Raw genomic sequence first — 20,257 nt, forward strand, 5'->3', positions numbered from 1 at the left:
ACTTGTTACCATCATAGTATTTTGTATTCTTATTTTTCTCATTTTTGGGATTGTTGTCTTAACTTCAAAATGTTACGTTAATAATTTACAGGAAATACAATTACGTATAAGTTATAACTTACAAGTTTTGATCCATTTCTGGTTATCAAAACGTATGATCCCAGCTTTTATTAAGCATTTTAGCTGTCTGTTTCCAAAAAATAATAATATGAAATAAATTAGGAAATGGTGGTGGCCGTGTGTACAACACATTAACGATAAGGTGGAACGTTACACAACCCAAAAAACAGGGTTTAGTTTATTTATATAATTCATTAATTCGCTTACAAGTATTATTAGGCTGAAAAGTGTTTTTAACTAACACTTTTAATTTGATATATTGATAGTGTACTAAACTACAAAAATGTTTAAAGGGTATATGAGAAAGTAAAGATGAGTTTAAAGGGTTGGGATTGGATGCTGGTCCCCTTTTCTTTTTCTTCACCTTTTTTATTAAGTGATATTTTTTGTTCAACCTTTTTTTGCTCCTTCCACTTATCGAATGTGGCAATATTGTGGCAAGTAATGAAGAAAGTATATGGAGCATGTAAGCTCTGTAATGTTATTGCTACCCATCGACATTTGATTTCAATATCGTTTGATCTATCGCTATTATAAAGGTAGAAGCATGATAACCACTCCTCTACGTACCCAACCAAAACAATAGAAAGTCTTTTTTTTTTTTGGTCAAAGAAACAATAAAGTATAAATAATGTATTAAAAGTTTAAAACACAATTTTTGTTTTTTTTTTAACGAATTCTTAAAATTTCCAGACCATTGCTTTACTAAAACCAATACACCGAGTTTGTGCATAAATAATATAAATTTTTGTTTATTATCTAAATTGTGAATTTTTTTAGCCATGGTTTTGTTGTGTTAACTTTAGGAACAACCACTAATAAGATCTGCGGTGCGTTTTCCATACGCATAAACACCGACGACTAAGTCAATGCACAATACCACATTCAAGTCCTCGTCTTGTAAAACTGACTACAAGCCTAAACTTTACGAATAAAGATTCATCATATTCTTTGACTTCTTTAGAAATGATTCATGTGGAAAAAGCATAATCATATATATTGCAAAATAGGGTAAATTTGTTGTGTAAATAGAAATTTACTTTTCTTTTGTTTCTTTTAATAAACGAATAATTGTAAAAAGAAAGAAAAAAAAAATTGTTTAAGGAGAGACAGGTCGACAAAAGGTGCGGAGGTTTGTGTTGGGGTGTAGCGAGAAAAGGGTAAGTAAACACTTTACAATGATGATCACCACGCTCCAATTATTTCTGTCAAACAGAGCATGAGCATCCCTCTAAAGTTATTTTCCAAATTTATATGTAACAAAAATTTAATACTATACGTGGACTTTTTGAGTACATGCATATATAATTGTACATTCCTTTTAAATTAGTAATATACGGGATTCGTGTTTACATGGAAGTGCTAATAACGTATTTTGCGTGTATACATGGTAGTAGTACATATAGCGATGACAACATGTTTTGTGTAGCGATGACCAATGATAAAGATTATAGTCGTGAGAGTGTTTTAGCGAGATAATAAACAAAGACGCAGAAGTAAAGCTCGAGTTGATTACTACAAAATGTTAGAAAAGTTATTTATATACGAAGTAAGTGTTAACTGTTAACCCATCATGCATTTAGTGATGGAAACAAAAATAAAAGTGTTGTGTTGCGTATTTCGTAAGTTCTACCAAATTTATATCTAGAGCTAATTGTTCCACTTTAATTACTGTAGCTAGTGGATTTGCAATTGCAATTATGGTTTAACAGTCCCAAATAATTATTAACGTCCACTTTTTTAAGTTTTAACTAACTTTTCTATAACTTTTCAGTCCTATTTAAAACCTCTGTTTTTTTTTTTTTTTCAGATTTGAATGTTAAGCCTTAAGCATCAAAACAACTTTGAGATCGTGTGATTGTGTCTTCATGTCACCGTGGTAAAAGATGTATGCCGTGACATTTTTTGGGAAAACATAAAAATAAGATATTTGTATAACAATAATGGTTTTTAAAAACATGAGTTAATATAATAATTTTGCAACTTTTGTACCACAATCTTTGAATTATTTTTCGAGAATCAAGTACAAATCCAAGAGATCTATTTTGTAGAAAGCATAAACCTTTTAGTCCCCTAAGAAACTCATTATTAATTTTGAATGTTGCCGTGTTATTCTGAAAATATTTCACAACAATAAGTTTTTTAAAAATATTTTATATGCTGACTAATCCTAAACAAGGTATTATTATTTTTTTTCGGTAATCAAAAACTGAAAGTCCTAATTTGATAGCATGAAGTTTTTTTCGTCCATTTTTAAAAGTATTGAGAGAAGAGAAAAAAAAAATGCTATCTCGTGTGGTATTATATAATATAGAAATCGTGTGTTGAAATGTTTCATTGGGAAAACAATATAGTATTTTGATTTGTCAACATATGTTCGATTATATGCATTAAATTACTTGCATGATTAATATAACGTTTGGTAAGCAAAAAAAAAAACATATACACTAACTATATCTTTTGGTTGACGGCTCCGACGTTGCTTGTAAACAAGGGTTATCCAAGACGGGCCTTAGTGGCAACATCCTCAAGGACCTCAACAATTCTTTAATTTATCAATCATTAAAACAAAATAAAACTACATTTTGACTAATTGCTGTTTATGAAAATCATTGAAACAAATCCGATTAATTAGGACTATACAACATATGGACGGCTACGAGAAAATAACATATCAATCTTTTTTGTTTTTTTCCATGTCATTTTCAAATATTGCCTTTTTTTTATATATGTCTGATATTAATATATATTAAAACTTCTGTAATAAGTTTGTGATGTTTAGGGAATTATGGTGCACATTATCTGTTTATGAACTAAAAAAGTAAAGCACTTCGACGAATTTTCCAACTCAATGATTTGAATTTGAGTCTAAATAATATTTTTTTAAATTAAAATCTTCGGCGCGACATGGTTCAATTACCATGACAACAATTCCTTTCCGTGTCCGTATGATTATTATAAATCTTTAATCATTGTTTAATTTTATTACCCTCTTTTTAAAAATAACGTACTTATTACAAAAACTATTGTTAATCTCTCTCCCACGCTATATAAACTCGTTTACTCCATTAAATGGTTACTGTAATCAAAATCCACAAGTCTCTCTCTCTCTCTCTCCTCTCTCAATTGTTTTTTAAAAATGGACGATCAACCGCCGCTGATCTGGCCGCAGTTTGAATCCACCGGATACACTCGTCGACGATCACCGATCCCAACTATATTAGTTCCAGCGATGATCGGAGTTACATCAGCGGCTATTTTTCTAGTCTTTGTAACCTTCGTCGTCCCTACGTTTCTCTCCATCACATCTCAGATTCTCCAACCAGCTTCGGTGAAACGAGGATGGGATTCGATCAACGTCGTTTTGGTAGTTTTCGCCATTTTATGCGGCGTGCTCGCTAGACGAAACGACGACGGATTACCTTCGTCGTCGTCGTCGTCTTCGTCGCAATCAGAAGAAGAAGGACGAGGAGCTGTTGTTATGATCAGTGGTGAAATGTCCGTCGGTGACGGTGAGGTTAGTAAGATCTCTTCCACGCCGACGGTTTCATCAGAGCATTGGTTTGATGACGTGTATGATGCTGATAGGCTTAAGATATATGAGAGTGTGAGTAGCCGGAGTTTTATTACGCCTGGTTTACCGGTTACCGGAACTGTACCGTTGAGGCGTAGTAGTACTTCGTATCCTGATCTGAGACAAGATGTTTTCAGAGAGACTGGTGATCGCCGGTTCCGGTTTTACGACGATTTCGAAATTGATAAGTACCGATCAGTAAACGATTCGAGTTTTTACGAACCGTTTCTGAATCGTTCTAAAATCGAGATTGAAGAAGAAGAAGAAGAAAAAACAGAGCCTAAAGAGATTCATATTGATAAATTCGTTGTAACACCGTCGTCTCCGCCGAAACAACCACCGGCACCACCACCACCTCCGCCGCCTTCACTTACTCGACAATCGCCGGTTGAAGTTTCACAGAAACCGAGAAGGGCTCAACGTTCTGTTAGAAACAGAGATGTACAAGAAAACGCGAAACGCAGTGAGACTAAGTTCAAACGAGCGTTTCAACCTCCGCCGTCACCGCCTCCTCCTCCGCCACCTCCCCCGCCTCCTCTTGTAACCGCTACGCCGCCGAGAAAACAAGGGACTCTTCAGCGGAGAAAGAGCAATGCGGCTATAGAGATTAAAATGGTTTTCGCTTCTCTGTATAATCAAGGGAAGAAGAAGAAGAAGCTTCAGAAATCTAAGAGAAAGGAGAGAATTGAATCTTCTCCGGTGGTTGTGGTGGATGTTATGGAAGAGCCGCCGCAATACCAATCGTTAATTCCGCCGCCGTCTCCGCCTCCTCCTCCACCACCACCCCCGCCTCCGCCGCGATCGTCGCAGTCTGTATTCTACGGATTGTTCAAGAAAGGAGTTAAGAGCAACAAAAAGATTCACTCCGTTCCGGCGCCGCCTCCACCTCCACCGCCGAGAAAGGTCCAATTTGATCCTCAGACACCACCACCACCACGGAGATCCAAATCCGGAAGACCTCCGCGTCCGACGAAACCGACGAGTTTCAACGAAGAGAACAACGGACAAGGATCTCCGTTAATCCAAATTACGCCTCCGCCTCCACCACCGCCTCCGTTTAGAGTTCCGCCGTTGAAATTCGTGGTGAGTGGTGATTTCGCGAAGATACGGAGTAATCAGAGCTCTAGATGTAGCTCCCCTGAACGGGAAGTGTTCGACATCGGTTGGGGTCTAGAACTCACTCATTCTGATTGCGGAGCTGAAACAACGCCCGCTGTGAGCGGCGGCGGTGGTGGTGGTGTGCCGGGGTTCTGTCCAAGCCCAGACGTGAATACGAAAGCCGACAATTTCATCGCCAGGCTTAGAGACGAGTGGAGGCTTGATAAGATCAACTCCGTTAACAGAAAAAGGTAACTGGGCTTTGTGTAAGGCCCATTACGACTACGGCGTAGTTTTGGTCATCTCATGACCTGAAAGGCTCCAGCACATGCACAAGTAAGGATTACAACTTACAAGAAACATCTACAAGGGGAGTTTGGTAAAAAAATGGTCGAGATGTTTTTATATTGGCTGGCGAATTCGTCGTGATTTTAAGCAATGTGCAGACACAACGCAAGGACTCAGTTTAAGTTACGGGTCGGTATAGTTATTAGTGGTAATTGGTTCGAACTGGCTGGTTAGTTTTTGGGTTTAACCGGTTGAGGGGATTTGGTTTGGTTTGGTTTGGTGTGTTGGATTTTTCAGTTTGGACTTTGGAGTGTCTGTATGAAAAGTTAGTTAACTAACTTTGGTGTTGATGTTATTGTTGGTACGCATAACGTATTGATGTATGTATGGGCCATTATTGGTATGAAGAAATATAGTTGTGGTGGCTCTGTGTTTTGTTGAGCCTACCTCTTGTGATTTTTCCCTTTCCCATCGTCCTTCTTCATTCACATAATTTGTAAATGCTCTTTCAAATTGGTTTTACAATTTTTACATTTTGTAGTCATTTTAAAAATAATTTAACTATTCCATTTTGAGTTAGGGGATTCTCCCTGCGTTAGCTATTATGCTAGCTCTTCTTAAGAAATGATCTTCAGTTTTTTTTTTTAATCGTGGATATGATTCGTCGAGCTGCGTTTAAGTTATTTTATTTTATCACGGTATTAGATATAGGCCCTATTTTTTTCAACGAAAACGTTGTAGTAAGTGAATAAATCATCTTTGATGCAATCACCAAATTAATGGATATGTTTCTATACTTTCATGAATGGGCAAAATGTGTCAAATAAAAGTTTAAAAAGATAAAATAAATGAGATTGAGTTCATGGGAAGGTTTTCAAGTATCAAGTATGTCTCACTTTTTGTGTTTTTTCACGGTTGAGATTACAAGATGGAACAAATTGGAAAATCGAAATGATCGAATTGCTAAATCTTATACAACTAGCAATGGAGAAATTGTTTTTCTTTTGATGGGATAAAATGTGAAGTAGATTAGTATATTAGCAAAGGAAAAAGTTGTTTTACAAGAGCTATATTACCAAACGAGAACTAGTTATATACATGAATGATTCTGTTATTGTTTCTCTGATTTCTCAAGCTGCTTATGAAGTAAATTGTTATTTCCTTTATCTTCCTTGTGACAAGCCAGTGAACAATGCGGTGAACAACCAAATCTATAATCACATCTGACAGAATTGGTTTTGTCAAACACGAAATATCTAGCGCTTCTTGAACAACTTATTGACATGTTTCTCATAAGAGAAGTAAAAGGGATATAGATGTCCTGAAAATGAAAAGCAGAGTGAAGAAACAGAGGACAATGGCCTCAAATAATAAGCTTACTTGCAATTTGCAAACTTCTATGATTGTATGTATGTGGTGATTCGGTACTTTGTGATTTAGAAGGTCCATCAGGCCCAATGATGCGGCGTGATGAATACGTAGACCTAGTAGGCGCAATATGAACATACGACAATTAAATATGGAAAGGGAGGCTAGGGGTTATTATTATTCATCCGGTCCGATTGCCAATGTCCTTTGACTGTAATAAGAAATCATTAAGATTTCAAATGAAATTAAATCACATCATACTAGTTAGAGTGGTAAAGTTGTAAATATATTAATGAATAATTACAAATTGTTTGTTTCCTGATTAAAAATCAGATCTTTACAGGAACCGCAGATCGCTCAGAAAATGTAATAAGATGCTCTCTCAACACCATGTGCGTTTCCATCAACCTTCGCCGTCTCAGTAGCTTACACAAAAATCGTTTTTGCTTTCTTCTATTAAAATAAAATCTATCTAAAATTTACCATATAATATAGCATCTATTTATAAGAAACTTGTGTGTGGAAAATATTGAAAAGTGGTGTTTACACGTACAAGTGGATCCATCCAAGTATCTCTAAACTCTATAGATATTTGGAATCTAACATTTGTGTGTAAATTATATAATCTTCCGAAGCATTTAAGTTCACATCAAATAATATATAAGACCTCGGGACAGAAGGTAAACCACAACTTCCTCATCCCAAGACAAGATTCTCTGTTTCATTTTTTCCTCCATAATCAATAAGGGATTCTTGTATTAAAAGAAAAAATAACAGAGATTACATTTGAGATGCAAAATATACTACTCTAAAAAATTGTTATACTATTCTAAATATCTCTAAACAGAGATTACATGCATTTGGGTACATATCTATGTCATATTATATGATTTGAGTAATCTATATGATGTTTTTGATGCAATTCTGTTTATATATGATCTCGTGGAATATATACATTTTGCAACATATTTCTATATTAACACAAAACAATGTCAAGATGTAACACTTGTATTTGTGATAATCATTCTATAATCCTATTCATATTACTACGGTTTGTTGTCCATTAAAAAAATATCAAAAATACGTTTTGATATATATCTTGTTTAATCAAATGTCGAACAATCCTCTAAGCTATAATTCAATGTTTAAACACGGATCACATTATTTTAACACAAACAACATTAATTAATATCGTCTAAAGGAACTTCACTTCACTTCCTCCTCCATAAATACGTTATACCACGAACACTTCTCTCTCTCCCTCTCTCCATCTAGAATATTATCTTCTCTCTCGCCGGAAAATAATAAATCAAAATGATCACCGGCAAAGATATGTACGACGTACTAGCGGCCATGGTGCCGCTGTACGTAGCTATGATACTAGCCTACGGTTCGGTACGGTGGTGGGGCATATTCACTCCGGACCAGTGCTCCGGTATAAATCGATTCGTTGCGGTTTTTGCGGTTCCCCTCCTCTCTTTCCATTTCATCTCCTCCAATGATCCTTATGCCATGAACTACCACTTCCTCGCCGCCGATTCTCTTCAGAAAGTCGTTATACTCGCCGCACTCTTTCTTTGGCAGGCCCGTCTCTTATAATAACCTCTCAATGCATCATATCTTACATATATAGTTAAGGGAACTTATCAGCACATAGTCTGTTTTCAACTTATTTTGAGAATATATTTGTATGGTTTATCTCTTTTGATGTTCTTTATTATGTTTAGTTTATAGTTTTCCTAAATAGCTACCAGGTTTTGATGACACTTATCATTAATATATAGTCTTTAGATCTAAAATTAATGATTTATCAATGAAACATAAGTAATCAATTTAATTTATAGTGTGGTCCAACATTCTGAAGAGCTTATTATTGTAAATTGAGGGTACGTGGTTCGAATCTTCCCGGATGATGCTCTTCCCGCCTAAGTCTATGATTCAAACCTCACATAACTAGCTAAGCCTTAGAGATATAAAGCTAGTTATGTTTCTCTAAACACACTTACACATGCACACATCCTCATGTTTGTATATATATTGATGATTATATATTGTGATATATATTAATTCAGGCGTTTAGCCGCAGAGGAAGCCTAGAATGGATGATAACGCTCTTCTCACTATCAACACTACCGAACACGTTGGTTATGGGAATCCCATTGCTTCGTGCTATGTACGGGGACTTCTCCGGCAACTTAATGGTGCAAATCGTGGTGCTTCAGAGCATCATATGGTATACGTTAATGCTCTTCTTGTTTGAGTTCCGTGGCGCTAAGCTTCTCATCTCCGAGCAGTTCCCGGAAACGGCCGGTTCAATTACTTCTTTCAGAGTTGATTCTGATGTTATCTCTCTTAATGGCCGTGAACCCCTCCAGGTTTGAATATTCGATCCGTTTCATATTAATTTTATAGCTTAGTCAAGTTTTTGTAAATATCATGCAGAACGTATTACTATGAAACAGACCTTTTTTATAATACCGGTTTAGTTATATCCGGCTGAAAATATGATTTTTCTCTTTAATCAGACCGATGCGGAGATAGGTGACGACGGAAAGCTCCACGTGGTGGTCCGAAGATCAAGCGCCGCCTCGTCAATGATCTCATCGTTCAACAAGTCCCACGGCGGAGGTCTTAACTCCTCCATGATAACGCCGAGAGATTCAAATCTCACAGGGGTTGAGATTTACTCTGTTCAGTCGTCACGAGAGCCGACACCTAGAGCTTCGAGCTTTAATCAGACAGATTTCTACGCAATGTTTAACGCAAGCAAAGCTCCGAGCCCTCGTCACGGTTACACCAATAGCTATGGTGGTGCAGGAGCTGGTCCCGGTGGAGATGTTTACTCACTTCAGTCTTCTAAAGGAGTGACGCCAAGAACGTCAAATTTTGATGAAGAAGTTATGAAGACGGCGAAGAAAGGAGGAAGAGCAGGGAGAAGTATGAGTGGCGAGTTATACAACAATAATAGTGGTATGAATCTATTTATTTTTTTTGCTTTTATATATCTATGTTACTATAGCTAGGAGAAAAATAAACTTATTTCATTATTGTTTGGTTGCACTAGCTATAATTGTAATTTTAAAAAATATATTTTGTAATTATGGTCAGTTCCGTCGTACCCACCACCAAACCCGATGTTCACGGGGTCAACGAGCGGAGCAGCTGGAGTGAAGAAAAAGGAAAGTGGTGGCGGAGGAAGCGGTGGAGGAGGAGTTGGTACTGGAGGAGGACAGAACAAGGAGATGAACATGTTCGTGTGGAGTTCGAGTGCTTCTCCAGTGTCGGAAGCCAACGCGAGGAACGCTATGACCAGAGGTGCCTCCACTGATTTATCTACCGACCCTAAAGCTCATCTTCACCCTCCTCCTCAGGACAACCTCGCTTCCAAAGGTTCATTAATATTCCATTTTTAATTCATATACTAAAAATATTTTTTTTATACTTTTTGTAAAATTATAAGAATACTTAAGTGAATTATAGTCAATCGGTGAATATTTTTTTCGAGAAACGATCATATATAGTCAATTAAGTTTGGTATATTAAATGTATTGTATTTGATGCCTTGATGGTGACAGCGATGCAGAATCTGATAGAGAACATGACACCGGGAAGAAAAGGGCATGTGGAGATGGACCAAGACGGTAATAACGAAGGGAAGTCAGGGGTAACTTCGTCACCTTACATGGGCAAAAAAGGCAGTGACGTTGAAGACGGTGGTCCTGGTCCGAGGAAACAGCAGATGCCGCCGGCCAGCGTGATGACCAGACTAATACTCATAATGGTCTGGAGAAAACTTATTCGAAACCCTAACACTTACTCTAGTCTCTTTGGCCTTGCTTGGTCTCTTGTCTCCTACAAGTAAGTAAAGTAGTATATACAATTATACATCACATAACATATATAAAAGTAGCAAAATGTTTCTTGGTCAATTGCTTAATGGTTGATCATTTTATGGGACAGGTGGAATATAAAGATGCCAACGATAATGAGTGGATCGATTTCGATATTATCTGATGCAGGTCTTGGAATGGCTATGTTTAGTCTTGGTATAGTTCCTCTTCATATAAATTACAATACACATTTAGTTCAAGACTCTGATTTTTTTTTTTGTTTTGCTAATTATATATTATGTTTATTAATTGGTGAAATATATATATATATATATATAGGTCTATTTATGGCATTGCAACCAAAGATTATTGCGTGCGGAAAATCAGTAGCCGTGTTTGCGATGGCAGTAAGGTTCTTGACCGGACCGGCCGTGATCGCAGCCACCTCAATCGCAATTGGTATTCGAGGCGATCTCCTCCATATCGCCATCGTTCAGGTAAATTACTTTTTAGTCTTATTATATTTCAGTTTAACTTACAATTGATGTTTTAGTATTAGTGATGTTGAACGTTTCTTAAAAGACATATTATACATACACAATTATTGATAAGAAAATTTTGTATTATTGAAGGCTGCTCTTCCTCAAGGAATCGTTCCTTTTGTTTTCGCCAAGGAATATAACGTCCATCCTGATATCCTCAGCACAGCGTAAGTTATTATTATTATGTTTTTCTCTGTTTGAAAGTTGCACGACTTCTAAATATATATTTTCATATTTAGAATTAGAAGCAAAAAATTTGATATTTTGAATTTTAAACTTTATGCTTATTTATTTGCAGGGTTATATTCGGAATGCTAGTTGCCTTGCCTGTAACAGTACTCTACTACGTTCTTTTGGGGCTTTAAGTTATAATCAAAACGTAATAGCAAATCAAAGGCGATACGACCAAAGGTGTGAGGTTTCTTTTTTTCTTTTCAAAAAAGAAAAAAATCACAAGAACGAGAAAAGACTAATTCCAGGTCAGGCTTAGGTGGATGGACCAGCAATGTTTGCATTAATTAAATTATAGCATATGATGATAGTTGAAATTTTAGATAACTTTGTATAATTTATATGCACATGCATGTACGTGATACTCTTTGTAATTTTCGTTTACATTTATTAAATTTTTGGGATGTGCGCGTACAATTATACAATTTTTTTAATTGATTTATTTGTTTTTCTATTTATAGATGGTCGTGAAACATGTTATTAAATAACACTAATATTTCAATCATATTACTAGATCCCGCAAAGTGTGTTTAGATTCGATCTTGTGCTTTTCTAAATCTCTAGACAAATTTTTTTATTTTGTTTTGGATCAAATGCACTAATACTTCCAAATTTGACCTTTAATTTCATTTATTTGTTTTTTTTTATATGTATGTGATTGTGAAGTTGTCTTTTACCAAAAAAATATATGTATGTGAACGTAATATTCACTTGAAGCCTTGAAGGTAGTCGCATTTTAATTGAGTAAAGAACAAGGAAATCTTTATATATTTTATTTCACCTATATAGAACATTAAAAACAACATATTTATAAAATTTAGATGCGGCGATATATACGTGAAAACTGATATAATGTGTGTATGATGAGAGAGGTGACTACTTAAAGTATATCCAACAACATAATTGTGTCACCAATAAGATATTACACGGATGGTTGTTGGATTGATACAGAGAAAAATTGGTGTGTTTGGATGCATAAAGCTCCGGAATACATAACAGCTCATGTTATCCATTCGTTTCAAATCGGAAGCACCTGATTGAGTATAGGAACTAGGAAGATAAATGCTGATACGTGTTCGACAAATTGATTATGTATCTCTGATCTAACAACAGTGTAAAAAATATGGGCTTGCCTCTGGAGGAGTTGACTGTATAACGTAAAAACGACCACGTGGGGTATCAAAACGATGAGATAGACGTTGGAACTCGCTCTCTGGTCGGAAAGTACATTGAACGAACAACAACACATGAAATTCAATAACAATTCTTCTCTATACTATTATATAGTTTGTCATGACTTTCTGACTTATCTGACAATAGATCTTATATCTTTCACACGTAAAAATATCTATTATTTGTCTAAATGCGTAAGAGAATAACATATTTATAATGTTTTTGAAGTTTACAGAAGTTTTTGTGCATTGAGTAGGAGACAACATTTGCTCAGTGACAGCTCTTGTCTCTCTAGGCAACTTATTATTCTAATGTCTTTTAAAGCTATTTTTTTTTTGTTTTTGAATCTTATCTTGTATAACACAAATTAATGTTATTACTGTATCATGTTGATATGATCAGGCACAAGCACTTTTATAGTCACCACACTGTGAAACAGTTAAGGAACTATTTCATTTGGACGCATATTGTTTCCTGGGCAAATTATATAGTAAACTTACCAAGTACTGTAACTTGTGTATACTATGGACATTAGTCTAGCTCTAATTTAGAATTGTCCAGTTTTCTAAAATTTATCAGATTTATTCTAATCACAAACTTACGTAAATAAAATTTTCGATTTTGATGCTTTGATCATTCACAAAAATTGGAGCCAAACTTTATAAGTTATAACGCAACAGCTAATAGGTTGCTGCTTACTGAAGCAGATATTAGCGCCCCAGCCTATATGATCAGTATCTACTAACATGCTATATTGATCAAACTTTTACTAAATATGAAAGACAAAAATCACAAATTTTAAAAACATGATCCGTCCATACACCTTATTCTTCCTCATTAATAATAATCGAAATTTCCTGTCATAAAATTGCTGCTCATAAAATAAACAAACAAAAAAAAAAAAACTCGAATTCGCAAATACTGTTGTTGCTCTGAACCTGAAAGATTTGGATAAACACATTTGTCTGAGAACAAGATACTGAGTCTGAAACTAACATAAGCAGTTTCACTATTTGGCAGCTTCAAGATTAATGAATGTGAGAGTACCTGAACTTAAAAGAGAGGATAGTGAGTGATTTTGGTATTTAGCTACTTTTTCCTTTTTGCTTAAGAGTAATCTTATCTCCAAGACTAAGAGCAATCCCTTGTGTCTTGCTTCGAATCCTTATGTAACCGCTAAGCTTTTCATCGCTTTGTTTCTCGATACTCACATTCACCAAAGCGTCTTCGCCAAACACACTCTTGGCGTATAAGTTTGCTGAGAGGAACCCGCAGTCGCCTTCTAACACAGATCTGCAATAAACAAAGGAATAACCAAGTGAGAAAACCGCAAGCTTAATAATAAAGGAGACCAAGTAGAAGCGGAACTTACGTTGGAGTGAGGCACTTCATGTTTGTTGATTTGATAATGTGATCAAGAAACTCTTTCTCGTCTTGAATCATGGTATTTACAGCCACCTGGAAAACAAAACACCAGATTCAGTTCGAGTTATCAAAACATAGCTTCAAGTAAGAAGGAAAATTGCGGTTTACTTATACCTTATTTTCCCATTCGAATTCTGCCCACATGGATCTGAATGCAGAATCTGAACACAGAGCAGGAGAGATATAATCCATGATATCAATGTGTATGTCATTAAGGACCACAACGTTTCGTTCCGTGACATTTGAAGTTTCGTAGACAATGTTCCCGAATATGACCCCAGTTTCAGTAGAGGAAACCTTGATGTTGGCTTTTATCTTCTTCTGTGACTCAGGTGCAAGTGTGTAATTCTGAGGACGTTCGACAAGCTTTAGATCTCCCATGGTCGCCAATTCCAAACACAGATTCTGGAGGGTTTCTTTGGTACGGTTAATAACAGTGACATCAAGGACTATGTCATAGTGATGGACTGTCACATATGCTTCTGCATAGACTGAATCGCTGAATCCTGTGAGTTGAAGAATGCGGTTAAGCTTGTTTGCATCATTTTCGTCCTTGGTGAATTCACCGGTTGCACGTTTTAGGTCGTCTTGTACTTGGTCTTCTAACTCAAGTAGACTCATACCCTGAGAGAGAATTTTCACAAGTACATCCAGAGTCAGACCAACAATAAGATAATACTAACATGGTGTATATATGAAAAGATAACAATTTTGGGATTTAAATACCTTTCTACTCTTCAGATGGAAGAAATCAATGAGATCATCAGGTTGAGCGTTAGATATTTGGGCCTTAGCTTTAAGTTCCTCAAGTTCTCGTAGCTGTTTCTCGGAGAGCATTTTGACAAAACTCTGGCGACAGGATTCCAACCATATCTTCTTCATCTCGTCACTTGTGTGGCAAATTAATTTTATGCAGAGTACAATCCTTTCATAAGAGTCGGGATCAATTGAATGCGGAACAACATGAGATTGCCCTAGTTGCAACATAGACACCATGATGAGTAAAGTTTGTGTTTTCGCCTTGTTAATCTCAGTTTTGGATGACTGCACTTCCTCCAATCTGAGAACAAGTTTCGTCAATGTGCAAGCTACCACTGCTCCAAGGAAAAAATCACCAGTTAATATAAGAGATCTCAAATTCCCAGAAGCCAATGATCCCTGAGCAACTGTAGATGGAGAGAATACGGTTTCAGAAGCAGCACTTTGGGTAGCATAAGTTCCATCAGAAAGAATGGCAGGTCTTCTAGAGGAAACAATCGCAGCGGTGTTCTGCGGAGTCTTGTTTGAGGAATCAGTTGACTCTGCTTCTTCGGAAGCAGAGTAAAATGGCATCTCACCGAGGCATTGCTTGATGGTTGCTATGCCACTCTCAACTTCAGAGAGTGATAGGCAATATTCCCCAACAATCCAAAGCGCAAATGGGAAAACCTTTGCAGCTCGAATCTGATAGAAGGTGTCCAACAAGCGGGTTATGATTGAAACCCTCAATTTGGGGTTTGATTCAATGATCTCTCTGACAAAGACAGCCACATCAAGAGCTGAAGCCACATTGGTGTCACCCAAGAAATCCATCAAAAGATGTACCACCGCGCTTGCTACTTCAGGGAACTTGACAGCACAAGCGTGAATGGCTTGGACGAGCATCTGTCTATAATCACCATTCTTCTCAAGCTCACCGCTTTGTGTCTTCACAACTTCTTTCTTCAACGTTTGCACAACCTCATTGACATTCCGATAAGTAATCAATTCAAGGACAATATCAAGTGTCTTCTTGCGAATGTCAAGACTCGGGCTAGAGAGTGCTCTTAGCACATCCATGATCATCTCAACCATGATCTCCCTATGAGAGGCTTTGAGCTCATTCAACCTGTCGAGCACAATAAGCTTCACATTGTTGTCACTCTGAGAAAGAAGAAGCTGGCAGTATGTGTTGGCAGCTGCTCTGATAGCCGTGGGAGCAGATGACAGAGACACAAGTGTCCCGGCACATTCATAAGTAACTGCAGACGAACGTGCATTTAACAAAGCTATAATAATCTTAATGTACTTCCCCTTCTCTGATGGCTTGGTCCTACAAACCTTCTTGATTAATTCCAAAACCACCATCTGAAGCAATTCATCCCACTCCAAAACCTTATCAACATTAGTCAGAAGATAGTTTACCGCCCGGTCTTGATCGCAATTGAAGAGCATAAGAAAGGCGTTTCTTTTGGCAGAGGGATCCTGTTCGGTTGAGAGAAGCTTCTCAATGGTCTCAGGTGCATCTACCAAGAGCTGATCACCATGTGGGAGCTTATATATGGACATAACAGCCAGAATAGCGTTCCTACGGACAAAGGGATGGCGAAACTCAAGATTTTGCAAAAGTGACGGAATCAAAGGCTCCACAACTTCAGTCTCTCTCAACCGGCTAAGCAACCGCAAGGTGACTCCACGGATATACTCATTGGGATGCTCAAGGTTGTTCATGAGAGCCTGACATACCAATATCATCTCAGGTAAGACTTTGCCTCTAGAATCGGTTTTCTCAATAGTCTCAAGGTAAAGAATAAGTAGCTTCTGGATGGTGTGGTCCTGAGACGTCAAAACGTATCTGATGATAGTGATGAAAAGCTGAGGAAGAGTTTCACCATTAAGCAAAAGCATGATGGCGTTCTTCAAGGCATCGATTTTGGCTTCTACGTCGTTTCCTTCGAGAGCTTCTTTGATCTCGTTGGCTACTGCAGGACTTGCTTTGTCATTGTGAATTAGCAGCGTACATGATTTCTCCATCTTTTACTTTTTTTTCTTCTTCCTGTTATTTTCGTCAACCAAAAGGTACACTAAATCAAACAAGTGAGGAAACAAAAATTCAAAAAGATCAACGGATTGAGTTACGAAGCATTGAGTTACGAAATCGTGCATTCCAAAATCTCAACGATTTCAATTGTTTCTGACAATGGTGCGGAGATTATAAGAAAATAGATCTACGGATCCGATCCGCGGATCGTAACTAAACTATCATCATCACAACAAATTCCGAATGGGATCAGCGGAATCGATCACCAGAGATTCGGATCTACTCAGCACAAACCGGAATCCAAAAAAAAAATTATAATGCGAAACGGAAGAAGAGGGAAAGAAAGAGAAATTGACAAACCGGAGATGACGGGGGAGATGAAGGAGGAGACGCGGTGGCGAATCGGAGGGGGTGGGCTTGAGATTTACAGAGTTTTGGATCCCGGGGAAAACGATCGTACACAGTGAAATTTTTAACTGTGTAGTACTGTCGACCATTCATCCAATTTATGTATGCTTAATTTCTTTCTTTTACTTAATAGCTAAGAAGACTAATTAATTACGTACCCAACCCATTTGGCTTAGTCGGCCCATAAGGCCATAATCATTTCATGACATTTTTTTTCTGTCTTCTAAGCCCAATTTTATAGTAAACTTTGTTCTTCTTAACCCTACAAGACCACGATAGCTCTACCTCTATATGCATATGCTAATGATGATTTCCTATAAACTTGATTCCACTAATCCAACTTAATTCATATTTTTTATGACCTGAACTATGTATCTCGTATAGAAACGTTAAATACAATCTCTTTAATCAACCAGCAGATCAAAAATAGACTTTATAATACACATGGAACTTTGGTTTATAGAAAAAAAAAATGTTTTCAAAACAGTTTCACTTTAATTTCAAAATATATTCAGCACATATATACAGAAGTAAACCAAAAAAGAAAAAGGATTTAAAAGACTTGCAGCAAATACAAAAGTTGTTATTTTTTCAAAAAATAGAAACAAGAATCGACACAAACAAAAAAAAGTTTAAATTAGAATCAAAACTATGTAAATGCGGAAATCAAAACTATACTACAAAGTTAGACTAAGACTAGACAGCTTCGGAGCCGTAAGGTTCAAGATTCTTGTCATCATCCTTAAGATCACTGAATCTTGACTTCTTGTCTGAAGGAGCAGAAGAAGAGGAAGAAGAAGAAGAGGAAGCTTTAAGTGATTGACCTCTTGTGTTAAGGTAAGTATATAACGAAGTCCCCATAATCGCCACAAACGCACCGCAAACACTAATATAACCACTATTTGACCCGAATATGTAGTAGTTTCCAAGGAGGAGGACACAGGTCTTGAATTGTCCCAGAACCACATGCGTAATTGCAGAAGTTGCTCTGCAAAAAAAATGGACATAGTCTAGACTTAAGTAACCAATTACTGAACAAACAAACAAAAAGAAACTTGTATGTACTGACCACACTAATAATATAGGCAATGTTTACTCACCCGAGAGCTAAGGCTCCGGACCATTGAAGAAAGAATCCAAGAAGAGCGGAAATAAGAATGGCGGATGTGTTGGCTAAGCTCCAGTTGAACGATAGAGCGCCTGGTGGATCCAAGAACGGAATCATCGATACTAGAAACAACAGAGTGATTGGTGTTGTTTTCCACATCAACCTGGATAAGAAAAGAGATGATGATGGTATTGAGAGATGTCGATACAGCAAGAACGAATGAATGGGATACTAAAAAACTGATGAATCTGATTTACATACGCTAAAGCAGTCCAGTTTTCTCGTTGTTGCATATTTGACCACAAGATTTTGTTAGTTGCGCTCGGTATGATCCATGCGAATGCCACACAAGCACCAAAGAGACTAAACTGTAAATCTGTTACAGTCGCAACCGCAACTCCCACAGATACAACTGTAAGTGAAACGACCTGAAAAAAAAAACATCATCAGCCCCAAGGTTACTCATCACTATGCCAAAGTTTATCCCTTTTTGTAATTCTACAAACTCTAGTCCTAAATTGTATCACTGCAAATTCAATTGTGTACCAAACAACTGCAGATTTATAATTTGGAGCTAACTTGTATGGGACAAAGAAAGAAAGAAAGAAAGACTCATTTACCTTCATGAAAGAAACTCTCTTTCCATACCACAAGAACTCAGCAAAGACAATAGAAGGCGTAACAGCGATTTTCGCCATCTGGTAGAAACCAACACTAGGAACATAAACAATGAACAAAAACTGCGGTGAGTTACAACTTGAGCAATGTAAGTGAACCAAAAGGAGATAAAGAGATATATATTCAAGAACCTGTTATACTTAAGGCTAACATTAGCAAGTCCTGTAGAGAGTGACATTACAATGCCAAGAGTATAGAGGGGAAGAGAAGATGATTTCGTGGAAGGAGGTGAAGCAGGGAGGAGGGAAAAGGATTTGAGAAGAGCCATTAACAGATAAGCTACAATGTAGTGGATGAATGTGAGAAACACTGGAAACTCAAAGCCTATGTTTTTAAGCACCTGAAATCAAAAAGGAACCAACAAAATAAAAAGCTGATTACTTTGAAGTAGAAGTTAACACAAAATGAAGATTGATTGGTTTAGTAAACAAAAAAGTAAGTACCCATTTGTTGATGAAGATAATGCTAATAGCAACAATGAAATTGAAAGAGAGAGCAACAGTAGGGCCACAGATACGATGTTGTTGTTGTTGCTGTCTCTTTGGAGTTTCCGGTGAACGGAATCTGTTAAATAACGAAGCTCTCAAGTCCTCCAATGCTTTTCCTGAATCAGAATTTACCAAAAAAATCAAAAATCAAAAATCCAGCACATTTTCAACTAACCCTAATCAAAGAAATAAAATTTGGGGGGTTTTGATATAGTAAGATTGGATAATTCTGAAATAAAAATGAGATCTTTGCAAAAGGACAGAGTAATTTTGATATAGTAAGACCATGGAAATGAATTGAAGTGTAAAGTTAAAAGATTTTTGGAACAAACCTTTTTCACCAGCATCACTGTCTTTGCGTTTGAGAATCTTCTTAACATCTTTACGAAGCCAAGAACTAAACATCTTAGGTGTCAGTAACATTGGTTTTCTTCTATCAAAGCTTTTTTTATGAGTTTTTCCAGATTCCAAAAAAACTCATAAGCCAAGAGTAAGAGAAGCAGCAATGACCCACATAGCCAAAAAAAAAGAAAAGGGGAAAATCGAAGAAGGGTTTGTGTGTGTGTGTGTATACAGTTAGAGATTGTAGGTGTGTATTGTTCGTTTGTGAGATTAGGGGAGAAGAAGATTTGTGAAGAATTGAAGGAGACAAAAAAAAGAGAGAAACACGTGGCGGAGATAACGGGAAGATGGAGATTGAAGGGGATTAGAGAGAGAGTAATAATATCTTGATTTGAGCAAATCACGGTTCTTCACCGACCATTTAAAACGAACAGAGGCAATGTCACTGTGGCTCTCTGTCACTTTTTAAAGGAAGAGGGAATGTGATGAGAGAGAGCAAACAACAACACTCTTTTTCTAGTCCTCCTCGCTCTCAGTACAACAGTCTCCTCTTCTTTCTTTCTTTCTTTCTTTCTTTCTTTCTTTCTTTCTTTCACGCGTATTTATTTATTTATTTTCTCCGTGTTTCTTTTTTTTTCTTATATGGATAAAGTTTAAAAATTAATTATTTTTTATAGTCGACGGGGGAACAAAATAAGAATAAAATAAAATCAGTCGACAGAAAGACAAAAACCGAGTGGGACTTTTGGCTTTTTGGCTTTTTTCACAGAGTGATTTCCGTATCCGATAATCAGTCTATGACGTG

The 20,257-nt window shown here is 36.8% G+C and overlaps 4 protein-coding genes across 4 annotated transcripts; 2 read left to right on the forward strand and 2 right to left on the reverse strand.

Moving 5' to 3' along the window:
- The first annotated feature begins 3,040 nt into the window (after positions 1 to 3,040).
- Positions 3,041 to 5,538, forward strand: LOC104761781 (uncharacterized). Its single transcript, XM_010484901.3, has one exon. The coding sequence runs from the start codon at positions 3,260 to 3,262 to the stop codon at positions 5,045 to 5,047; it is 1,788 nt and encodes a 595-aa protein (XP_010483203.1). The 5' UTR covers positions 3,041 to 3,259; the 3' UTR covers positions 5,048 to 5,538.
- A 2,123-nt stretch (positions 5,539 to 7,661) lies between these two features.
- LOC104761782 (auxin efflux carrier component 2-like) lies at positions 7,662 to 11,468 on the forward strand. Its single transcript, XM_010484902.3, has 9 exons — positions 7,662 to 8,032; positions 8,521 to 8,823; positions 8,974 to 9,418; positions 9,557 to 9,838; positions 10,024 to 10,306; positions 10,409 to 10,494; positions 10,618 to 10,775; positions 10,911 to 10,987; positions 11,119 to 11,468. Exons 1-9 carry the CDS (start codon positions 7,763 to 7,765, stop codon positions 11,183 to 11,185), a joined length of 1,971 nt encoding a protein of 656 aa, XP_010483204.1. The 5' UTR covers positions 7,662 to 7,762; the 3' UTR covers positions 11,186 to 11,468.
- Positions 11,469 to 12,978: 1,510 nt separating this feature from the next.
- Positions 12,979 to 17,100, reverse strand: LOC104761784 (coatomer subunit beta-1). The gene is made up of 6 exons (XM_010484904.3): positions 16,789 to 17,100; positions 14,376 to 16,443; positions 13,764 to 14,273; positions 13,597 to 13,682; positions 13,272 to 13,517; positions 12,979 to 13,162 (listed from the first exon to the last, which is right to left on the reverse strand). Exons 2-5 carry the CDS (start codon positions 16,419 to 16,421, stop codon positions 13,310 to 13,312), a joined length of 2,850 nt encoding a protein of 949 aa, XP_010483206.1. The 5' UTR covers positions 16,422 to 16,443; positions 16,789 to 17,100; the 3' UTR covers positions 12,979 to 13,162; positions 13,272 to 13,309.
- A 211-nt stretch (positions 17,101 to 17,311) lies between these two features.
- On the reverse strand, positions 17,312 to 20,096 carry LOC104761785 (nucleotide-sugar uncharacterized transporter 1). The gene is made up of 7 exons (XM_010484905.3): positions 19,443 to 20,096; positions 19,066 to 19,226; positions 18,754 to 18,962; positions 18,565 to 18,658; positions 18,206 to 18,372; positions 17,937 to 18,107; positions 17,312 to 17,824 (listed from the first exon to the last, which is right to left on the reverse strand). The coding sequence occupies exons 1-7, from the start codon at positions 19,531 to 19,533 to the stop codon at positions 17,533 to 17,535; spliced, it is 1,185 nt and encodes a 394-aa protein (XP_010483207.1). The 5' UTR covers positions 19,534 to 20,096; the 3' UTR covers positions 17,312 to 17,532.
- Positions 20,097 to 20,257: the final 161 nt, after the last annotated feature.

The sequence above is a fragment of the Camelina sativa genome, chromosome 18 (assembly GCF_030686135.1).
Source record: "Camelina sativa cultivar CO46 ecotype springtype chromosome 18, ASM3068613v1".
NCBI classification, from domain to species: domain Eukaryota; kingdom Viridiplantae; phylum Streptophyta; class Magnoliopsida; order Brassicales; family Brassicaceae; genus Camelina; species Camelina sativa.